The sequence below is a fragment of the Agelaius tricolor genome, unplaced genomic scaffold (assembly GCF_023055355.1).
Source record: "Agelaius tricolor isolate 1412-34295 unplaced genomic scaffold, bAgeTri1.0.p SCAF_153, whole genome shotgun sequence".
NCBI lineage: Eukaryota > Metazoa > Chordata > Aves > Passeriformes > Icteridae > Agelaius > Agelaius tricolor.
The window spans coordinates 122,150-132,549 of NW_027269413.1; the positions used below are offsets into that span (position 1 = coordinate 122,150).

At 48.2% G+C, this 10,400-nt stretch overlaps 1 protein-coding gene and 1 pseudogene across 20 annotated transcripts; both read right to left on the reverse strand.

Moving 5' to 3' along the window:
- Positions 1–39: 39 nt before the first annotated feature.
- LOC139586920 (uncharacterized) lies at positions 40–3,108 on the reverse strand. 20 transcript variants are annotated; one of them, XM_071420608.1, is made up of 4 exons: positions 1,964–3,108; positions 1,719–1,828; positions 1,411–1,593; positions 40–1,286 (listed from the first exon to the last, which is right to left on the reverse strand). In XM_071420608.1, exons 1-4 carry the CDS (start codon positions 2,080–2,082, stop codon positions 520–522), a joined length of 1,179 nt encoding a protein of 392 aa, XP_071276709.1. In that variant the 5' UTR covers positions 2,083–3,108; the 3' UTR covers positions 40–519. The 20 variants fall into 20 exon arrangements, 2 of the variants coding, with proteins under 2 accessions (XP_071276709.1, XP_071276707.1); XM_071420606.1 differs by having other exon boundaries at positions 1,719–1,818; positions 1,897–3,108; XR_011678077.1 differs by lacking the exon at positions 1,719–1,828 and having other exon boundaries at positions 667–1,381; positions 1,551–1,593; positions 1,998–3,108.
- A 166-nt stretch (positions 3,109–3,274) lies between these two features.
- Positions 3,275–9,684, reverse strand: LOC139586921 (voltage-dependent calcium channel gamma-8 subunit-like; annotated as a pseudogene).
- Positions 9,685–10,400: the final 716 nt, after the last annotated feature.

Genomic DNA, 10,400 nt, shown 5'->3' on the forward strand with positions numbered 1-10,400 from the left:
AATAGCAAGGGGATTCGCTGAAGAGGCGGGTCTTGGCCCTTTGATGGGCGTTTTGCTGTGTGCTTATTAATATTAATGAGTATTATTAATATTAATGAGGTGTCCTGGGGTTCTGCGGCTTCTTTCCGGGCTCCAAATGTCGCAAATTCCCCAAAATGTCCTAAAATCTCTCCAAACCACCCAGATTCTCTGAATTCCTAAAAAAATAACCCCAAAATGACCCAAATTTCCCCCAAATGTCCCCAAACCTCCCCAAATTCCCAGAATCTCCACAAAATAATCCCGAAATTCCCAAAGTTCCCACAAAATGGCCCTAAAATAGCCGCAAAATTCCAAATTTTTCACAAAATGGCATCAAAATGGCTCCAAATTCCCACAAAATTCCACCTAAATGGCCCCAGATTCCAAAAAATTCCCCAATTATTCCCCATATGATCCCAAATTCCAAAAGATTCCCCGAAATTGGTCTGGACCACCCCAGAACTCCCCCAAATTCCAAAACAATTCCCCAGAATTTCCCTAAATTCCCACAAAATTCCCAAATTTTCTCCAAATGGCCCCAAATTCCCACAAATTTCCCCAGATTTCAGAACAATTTCCCACAATTTCCCCAAATTCCCACAAAATTCCCCCAAATTCCCTCAATTTCCCCAAAAGTTCCCAAAATTCCCATTTTTCACGCTTGGTTTTTATTGGAAAGAGCGAAATTCCCGTAAAAATTCGCATGCGGGGGGCGGGGCCAGGCCGGGGGGGCGGGGGCTTCGGCCTGGAGGGGCGGGGCTTAAAGGCAGGGGCGTGGCCAACACCCTTGGGACTTGGTTTGATCACAAACGGGGGCGTGGTCACAGCCCAGGTGTGAAGGGGCGTGGTCTGAGCTGGGTGAGGGGCGGGGTTTGGGTGGAAGGGGAAGAAAGGGGCGGAGTCTGGTAAAGGGGGCGGGGTTTGGTGAAGGGGGCGGGGCCTGGGCGGTCCCGGGGGGGCTCCCGATGATCCCAGCCCCCCCCAGGGGCGTTGGGGGACTGGGACAAACTGGGAGGGACTGGGACAAACTGGTCCAAACTGGTCCAAACTGGTCCAAACTGGTCCAAACTGGTGTTGGGAAACTGGGGGATACTGGTCCAGGGAACTGGGAGTTACTGGTCCAAACTGGTCCAGGCAAACTGGGGGATACTGGTCCCATGTAAGGCAGTGAACTGGTCTGGAGTGGCCCAAACTGGTCCAGATTGTTCCAGGGAACTGGGGGTTACTGGTCCAAACTGGTCCAAACTGGTCCAGGAAAACTGGGGGTTACTGGTCCAAACTGGTCCGTACTGGTATTGGAAAACTGGGGGATACTGGTCCAGGGAACTGGTCTGGACTGGTCCAAACTGGTCCAGGAAAACTGGGGGATACTGGTCCCATATCAGGCAGTGAACTGGTCCAGACTGGTCCAAACTGGTCCAGGCAAACTGGGAGTTACTGGTCCAAACTGGTCCAAACTGGTCCAGGAAAACTGGGGGATACTGGTCCAGGGAACTGGTCTGGACTGGTCCAAACTGGTCCAGACAAACTGGGAGTTACTGGTCCAAACTGGTCCAGACTGGTCCAGGAAAACTGGGGGATACTGGTCCGGGAAACTGGTCTGGACTGGTCCAAACTGGTCCAGAGAAACTGGGGGATACTGGTCCCATATCAGGCTGTGAACTGGTCCAAACTGGTCCAGACAAACTGGGAGTTACTGGTCCAAACTGGTCCAAACTGGTCCGTACTGGTATTGGAAAACTGGGGGATACTGGTCCGGGGAACTGGTCTGGACTGGTCCAAACTGGTCCAGAGAAACTGGGAGTTACTGGTCCCATATCAGGCAGTGAACTGGTCCAGACTGGTCCAAACTGGTCCAGGCAAACTGGGAGTTACTGGTCCAAACTGGTCCAAACTGGTCCGTACTGGTATTGGAAAACTGGGGGATACTGGTCCGGGGAACTGGTTCCAAACTGGTCCAGACTGGTCCAGGGAACTGGGAGTTACTGGTCCCATATCAGGCAGTGAACTGGTCCAAACTGGTCCAAACTGGTCCAAACTGGTCCGTACTGGTGGGGGCATCCTGGGGGTCCCAACCCCCCCTTTAAGGCACTGGGACTCCCCGGGGCTTGGGGGGGGAAGGGGCAAAATTTGGGTGAATTTGAGGGGATTTTGGGTGAAATTTGGGGCAAAATTTGGGTGAATTTTGGGGGATTTTGGGTGAAATTTGGGGCAAAATTTGGGTGGATTTTGGGTTCATTTTGGATGAATTTTGGGGTGGATTTTGGGTTCATTTTGGGGTGAAATTTTTATTAATTTTAGGGTGGGTTTGGGTGATTTTGGGGTGAATTTTTGGAGGATTTTAAGGTGAAATTTTGATGAATTTTGGGCTGAATTTTGGGTTGAATTCAGGTGAATTTTGGGGTAATTTTGGGCTGATTTGAGGTAATTTTGGGCTGAATTTTGGGCTGGTTTGAAATGAATTTTGGATAAATTTTGGGGTGATTTTTGCCTGATTTTTGGGTGATTTTTCAGGACAATTTTGGGATGATCTTGGGCTGAATTTTGGGGTGATTTTAAGGTGAATTTTGGGCTGATTTTTGCATAATTTTGGTGATTTTTGGGGTGGATTTTGGGGTGATTTCGTGTGAATTTAGGGATGATTTTGGGGTGAATTTTCGGGTGAAGCTTGACTGATTTTGGAGGAATTTTACAGTGAATTTTGGGTGGATTTTGAGTGAATTTTAGGGTGAATTTCGGGTGAATTTTTGGGTAATTTTAGGGTGAATTTTGGCATAAATTTTGGGCTAAATTTCAGGTGAATTTTGAGTAAATTATGGCTGAATTTTGGGTGATTTTTGATGGATTTTGGGGTAATTTGGGATGATTTTAAGGTGAATTTGGGGGTGATTTTGGGCTGATTTTGGAATTATTTTAAGCTGAATTTTTAGGTAATTTTCAGCTGATTTTGGGCTGAATTTTGGTATAAATTTTGGGTGGATTATGAGTGAATTTTGGGGTAATTTTAAGGTGAATTTTGGGTGATTTTTGATGGATTTTGGGGTGAATTTCGGGGTAATTTGGGATGATTTTAAGGTGAATTTGGAGGTGATTTTGGGCCGATTTTGGAATTATTTTAAGGTGATTTTTGGGTAATTTTCAGCTGATTTTGGGGTGAATTTTGGTGTAAATTTCCGAGAAAATTTTGGGTGAATTTCGGGGTAATTTTGGCGCAAATTTCAGGGGAATTTTGAGTGAATTTCGGGGTAATTTGGGATGATTTTAAGGTGATTTTGGGCTGATTTTTGGGTGATTTTTGGGCTGAATTTTGGGTGATTTTGGAATTATTTTAAGGTAAATTTTGGGCTGATTTCAGCTGATTTTGGGCTGATTTTGGAATTATTTTAAGGTGCATTTTTGGGTAATTTTCAGCTGATTTTGGGCTGAATTTTGGGTGATTTTTGGGCTGAATTTTGGGTGATTTTGGAATTATTTTAAGGTAAATTTTGGGCTGATTTCAGCTGATTTTGGGCTGAATTTTGGGTGATTTTGGGCTGAATTTTGGGTGATTTTTTGGGCTGAATTTTTGGGTGATTTTGGGCTGAATTTCGGGTGATTTTTGGGCTGAATTTTGGGTGATTTTTGGGCTCAATTTCGGATGATTTTTGGGCTGAATTTTGAGGAATTTTGGGCTGAATTTTGGGTGATTTTGGGCTGATTTTGGAATTATTTTAAGCTGCATTTTTGGGTAATTTTCAGCTGATTTTGGGCTGAATTTTGGGTGATTTATGGGCTGAATTTTGGGCTGATTTTGGAATTATTTTAAGCTGCATTTTTGGGTAATTTTCAGCTGATTTTGGGCTGAATTTTGGGGTAATTTTTGGGCTGAATTTTGGGTGATTTTGGAATTATTTTAAGGTGAATTTTGGGGCTGATTTCAGCTGATTTTGGGCTGATTTTGGAATTATTTTAAGGTGCATTTTTGGGTAATTTTCAGCTGATTTTGGGCTGAATTTTGGGTGATTTTGGGCTGAATTTTGGGTGATTTTGGGCTGAATTTCGGGTGATTTTTGGGCTGAATTTTGGGTGATTTTTGGGCTCAATTTCGGATGATTTTTGGGCTGAATTTTGAGGAATTTTGGGCTGAATTTTGGGTGATTTTGGGCTGATTTTGGAATTATTTTAAGCTGCATTTTTGGGTAATTTTCAGCTGATTTTTGGGTGAATTTTGAGTGATTTTTGGGCTGAATTTTGGGTGATTTTGGAATTATTTTAAGGTGAATTTTGGGCTGAATTTTGGGTGATTTTGGGCTGAATTTTGGGTGATTTTGGGCTGAATTTTGGGTGATTTTTGGGTGATTTTGGCTGAATTTTGGGCTCATTTGGGGCAATCCCCGCCCCCCCTACACCGGGGTCGTTTTCCCTGTTCAGGGTCCCGGTGCCCCCCCCCGGGGGTCTCGGCCCCTCCCCCCGCCCCTCCCCCCCCCCCCCCTCCCCCCCCCCTGCAGCGTCAGGAAAGCCCCGGGGGGGGGCGGGGGAGGGGCGGGGCCGGGCGTGCCGGGCGGGGCCGGAGGGGGGAGGGGCGCAGCCCCAGGGGGCGGGGGAGGGGGAGACGAAGCCACGCCCACTCCGGGCGGGGGGGAGGGGGCCCTTCCCCGCCGGCCCCCTCCCCCCCTGCTCAGGGTGTACATGGAAATCTCAGCGGGGGGAGGGGAGGCCGAGGCCTTCCCGCGCTGCGGCTGCTGCGCCTGCGCCGACGGAGGGGAGGGGTCACGTGACTTGCCGCTGGAGCGCGAGCCCGAGCGCGAGCGGCGGCGCGGGGGGCGGGGCCTGGACAGAGGGGGCGGGGCCTGGCGGGGTAAAAGCGGCGGCGCGGGGGGCGGGGCCGGCGGAGGGGGCGGGGGCCTTGCGGTGGCGCTCGATGTAGAGGTTGACGGCCAGGACGCCGATGGCCTCGGCCAGGATGAAGGAGACGCCCCCGAAGTAGAAGCTCCAGCCGTAGCTGTAGGGGGAGGGGCGGCGCTCCCCGTCCCGCCGGGGGGGGGAGGGGAGGCCCCCCCCGGACCCCTCCCCCCCGGCGTTGGCCGAGATGTAAACGATGACGCCGATGATGTTGGAGAGGCCTGGCGGGGAAGGGGTTAACAAGGGGGAATTTGGGGGGGGGGGGTTGGGGGGGGGGGGGATTCGTTAATTCATCAATAAATTTTTAAAAAATTAATTGAAAAATGAATTTGGAAAAAATGAATTTGAAACAAATGAATTTAAGCATTAATTTCAAGGAAATGAATTTTAAACACATGAATTTTTTAAAAAAAAAGGCATTTTAAAAAAATGAACTTTGAAAAATGAATGTTAAAAAATGAACTTTAAACAATGAACTTTAAAAAATTAATTAAAAATGAATTTTTCAAAGCAGAATTCTAAAACATTAATTTAAAAAAATTAATTAAAAATTAATTTAAAAAAAAAATTAAAAATGAATTTTCAGAAATTAAGTAAAATTAATTTTCAAAAAATTTAGTAAAAAATTTTAAAAATTAATTAAAATTTTAATTTTAAATAATTAATTTTTAAAATTAATTTCAAAAATTAATTTCAAAAATGAATTTTAATAAAATTAAGTAACAAATTAATTTTAAAAAATTAATTTGAAAAAAAGAATTTTAAAAATTTAATTTCAAAAATTAATTTTAAAAAATTAATTTTAATAAATGAATTTTAAAATATTAATTTAAAAATTTATTTTAAAAATTAATTTTGAAAAATGAATTTTAAAACATTAATTTTAAAAAATAATTTAAAAATTAATTTTAACAAATGAATTTTTAAAAATGAATTTTAAAAATTTTTTAAATTAAATTTTAAAATGAATTTTAGAAAATGAACTAAAATTAATTTTTACAAAATGAATTTAAAAAATTAATTTTAAAATGAATTTTTAAAAATGAATTTTAAAAAATGAATTTTCAAAAATGAATTTTAAAAAGTTAATTAAAAAAAAGAATTTCAATCTGAATTTCAATTTCCAAAATGGATAAAAGGGTTTGAAAATGGGACGTGGAAAAATTAATGTTTAATTTATTTTTTAAGCTAAGTTTTGAAAAAGCTGGGGTGGAAAAGTCCATTTGCAATAATTTTTTAAAATGGATTTAAGAATGAAATTTGAAAAATTAATTTAAAATAAAGGTAATAATTAATTAATAAATAAGTTGTAAAAACAATGTATAAATAATATCTAAAAATTAAATTTAAAAATTTTTGGGAGATTTTGGTGGATTTGGGGATGGATTTTTGGGATTTTTGAATGGATTTTTTGGTGGATTTTGGGATGGATTTTTGAGGGAGGTTTTGCTGAATTTTGCGTTGAATTTTGGGGTGAATTTGGGGTTTTTCACCCCTCACTCACCCGCGGCCCACGAAGAGGATGCTGGGATGGATTTGGGGTGGATTTGGGATGAATTTTGGTGGTTTTTGATGGATTTTGGGGATGGATTTTTTAAATGGTTTTAGGGGTTTTGGGGACAGATTTTTCGGGTGAATTTGGGGGTTTTGGGGATGGATTTTGGGGTTTTTGGGATGGATTTTGGAGATGGATTTTGGTGGTTTTGGGATGGATTTTGGAGATGGGTTTTTGAATGGATTTGGGGGTTTTGGGGATGGATTTTTGGGGTGAATTTGGGGGTTTTTGGGAAGGATTTTGGAGATGGGTTTTTGCATGGTTTTAGGGGTTTTGGGGATGGATTTTTGGGTGAATTTGGGGGTTTTGGGGCATGGATTTTTGGGGTGAATTTAGGGGTTTTGGGGATGGATTTTTGGGGGTGAATTTTGGTGGTTTTGGGGATGGATTTTGGTGGTTTTGGGAAGGATTTTGGAGATGGGTTTTTGCATGGTTTTAGGGGTTTTGGGGACGGATTTTTGAGGTGAATTTGGGGGTTTTGGGGACGGATTTTTGGGGTGAATTTGGGGTTTTCACCCCTCACTCACCCGCGGCCACGAAGAGGATGCTGGGATGGATTTGGGGTGGATTTTGGTGGTTTTTGGATGGATTTTGGGGATGGATTTTTTTAATGAATTTGGGGGTTTTGGGGATGAATTTTTGGGGTGAATTTGGGATTTTTTAACCCCTCACTCACCCGCGGCCACGAAGAGGATGCCGGCGCCGAGCACCAGGCTGGTCCTGGCACGCCGCAGCCGCGAGGCCCGCCACGCAGAGCCCCCCCAGCAGCAGCAGCACCGCGCTCAGGATGGGGAAAAATGCTCGAGGCCCGGACCACGCCTGCGCGGGGAGAAACGGCCAATCAGGGCCCGGCAGAGGAACCCCGGCGGCCAATGGGGGTGCTGAGGACGGGCGGCCAATCGGGGGAAGGGTGAGAATGGGAGGTGGAGTTGGGACCAATCAGGGAGCAGGAATGGAGGGCTGACCAATCAGAGCGCAGTGTTGGAAAGGGATCGGGGAGTTCTGACCAATCAGAACCCAGCAATGGAGGGGAGTCTGGGAGTTCTGACCAATCAGAGCCCAGCAATGGGGGGGGGGGGGGGGTGTCAAATTTGGGAGTTCTGACCAATCAGAACGCAGCAATTGAAAAGGGATCTGGGGGCTGTAACCAATCAGGGAGCAGGAATGGAGGGCGGGCTGGGAGGTCTGACCAATCACAGCTCAGTTTTGGAAAGGGATCAGGGAGTTCTGACCAATCAGAGCTCAGCATTGAAAAGGGATCTGGTTTGGGAGTTCTGACCAATCGGAGGGCAGCAATGGAAATGGATCGGGGAGTTGTGACCAATCAGAAGCCAGCAATGGGGAGGAATCTGGTTTGGGAGTTCTGACCAATCAGGGAGCAGCATTGGAAAGGGATCTGGGAGTTGTGACCAATCAGAGCCCAGCAATGGAGGGAGGGGTCAAATTTGGGAGTTCTGACCAATCAGAACGCAGCGTTGGAAAGGAATCCGTTATCTCCGGCCAATCACAGAGCCAGGCGTGGTTGCCATGGTAACGGGCGGCCGGGGAACCCGGCTGTTGCCATGGCAACGGCCTCGGCATGGCAGGGATGGTTGCCAGGGCGGCCACTGGGTCGTTGCCATGGCGACAGCATTGCCGGGAGGATGCCGGGAGCGTTGCCATGGTGACGGCAATGCCGGGAGGATGCTGGGAGCGTTGCCATGGTGACAGCAATGCAAGGAGGATGCTGGGGGCGTTGCCATGGTGACAGCAATGCTGGGAGGATGCTGGGGGCGTTGCCATGGTGACAGCAATGCTGGGAGGATGCTGGGGGCGTTGCCATGGTGACGGCAATGCCGGGAGGGATGCTGGGAGCGTTGCCATGGTGACAGAAATGCAAGGAGGATGCTGGGAGCGTTGCCATGGTGACAGCAATGCAAGGAGGATGCTGGGAGCGTTGCCATGGTGACAGCAATGCAAGGAGGATGCTGGGGGCGTTGCCATGGTGACAGCAATGCCGGGAGGATGCCGGGAGCGTTGCCATGGTGACAGCAATGCAAGGAGGATGCCGGGGAGCGTTGCCATGGCGACAGCAATGCAAGGAGGATGCTGGGAGCGTTGCCATGGCGACAGCAATGCAAGGAGGATGCTGGGAGCGTTGCCATGGTGACAGCAATGCAAGGAGGATGCTGGGAGCGTTGCCATGGTGACGGCAATGCCGGGAGGATGCTGGGAGCGTTGCCATGGTGACAGGCAATGCAAGGAGGATGCTTGGAGCGTTGCCATGGTGACGGCAATGCCGGGAGGATGCTGGGAGCGTCGCCATGGCAACAGCAATGCAAGGAGGATGCCGGGAGCGTTGCCATGGAAACAGAAGCCAGGGTTGGGTTGCCACGGTGACACAGGGCACGGTCGCCATGGTGACAATGACAATGAGAGGGTCGCCATGGTGACAATTACACGGTTGCCATGGTAACTCACGCAGCAGGTACTGGTGACGAGGTGACAGTGACACACGGTCGCCATGGCGGCAGTGACATGGTTGCCATGGTGACCATGACACGGTTGCCATGGTGACAATGAGGTGACAGTGATGGTTGCCATGGCGACAGTGACACGGTTGCCATGGTGACGGTGACATGGTTGCCATGGTAACTCATGCAGCAGGTACTGGTGACAATGAGGTGACAATGACACAGTTGCCATGGTGACAGTGAGGTGACAATGTCCCCTGTTGGCCATGGTGACAATGAGGTGACAGTGACGGTTGCCATGGTAACTCATGCAGCAGGTACTGGTGACAATGAGGTGACAGTGACACGGTTGCCATGGTGACAATGACACGGTTGCCATGGTGACAGTGACACGGTTGCCATGGTAACTCACGCAGCAGGTACTGGTGACAATGAGGTGACGGTGACACGGTTGCCATGGTGACAATGACACCGTTGCCATGGTAACTCACGCAGCAGGTACTGGTGACAATGACACGGTTGCCATGGTGACAATGTCCCCGTTGCCATGGTGACAATGAGGTGACAGTGACGGTTGCCATGGTAACTCACGCAGCAGGTACTGGTGACAATGAGGTGACAATGAAGGTCCCCATGGTGACAATGACGGTTGCCATGGTAACTCACGCAGCAGGTACTCGGCGCTGTCGTGGTCGTACTCCAGGTCCTCGGGGAAGTGATTGATGCGCAGGCACAGCCCCCGCTTCAGACCTGGGGACACCATCGGGGACAGCATTGGGGGACATTGGGGACATCGGGGACAGCATTGGGGACATCGGGGACATCGGGGACATTGGGATCATTGGGGACATTGGGGACATTGGGGGCATTGGGGGCGTTGGGAACATTGGGGACATCATTGGGGACATTGAGGGGGTTGAGGGCGTTGGGGACATTTGGGGACCCCAGCAGTGTCACCCGTGTCCCCCAGTGATGTCACCAACATCTCCAACCGTGTCAAAGGCGTCCCCAATGTCCCCAGTGACAGCCCAGGTGCCACCAACCCCCCCTGAGCCCCATCCCAGGTGCCACCAATGACATCGGAGGTGCCACCAAGCCCATCCCAGGTGCCACCAACCCTCCTGAACCATGTCCCCAATGTCCCCAATGATGTTTTTGATGTCCCCAACCCCCATCCCAGGTGCCCACCAATGACATCAGCGGTGCCACCAACTCTCCTGAGCCCCATCCCAGGTGCCACCAACCCCATCCCAGGTGCCACCAACCCTCCCGAACCATGTCCCCAGTGTCCCCAGTGATGTTCCTGGTGCCACCAACCCCATCCCAGGTGCCACCAACATTCCTGAGCCATGTCCCCAATGTCCCCAGTGATGTCCCCTGGTGCCACCAACCCCATCCCAGGTGCCACCAGCTCTCCTGAACCATGTGCCCAATGTCACCAATGACATCCTTGGTGTCCCCAACCCTCCTGAACCATGTCCCCAATGTCC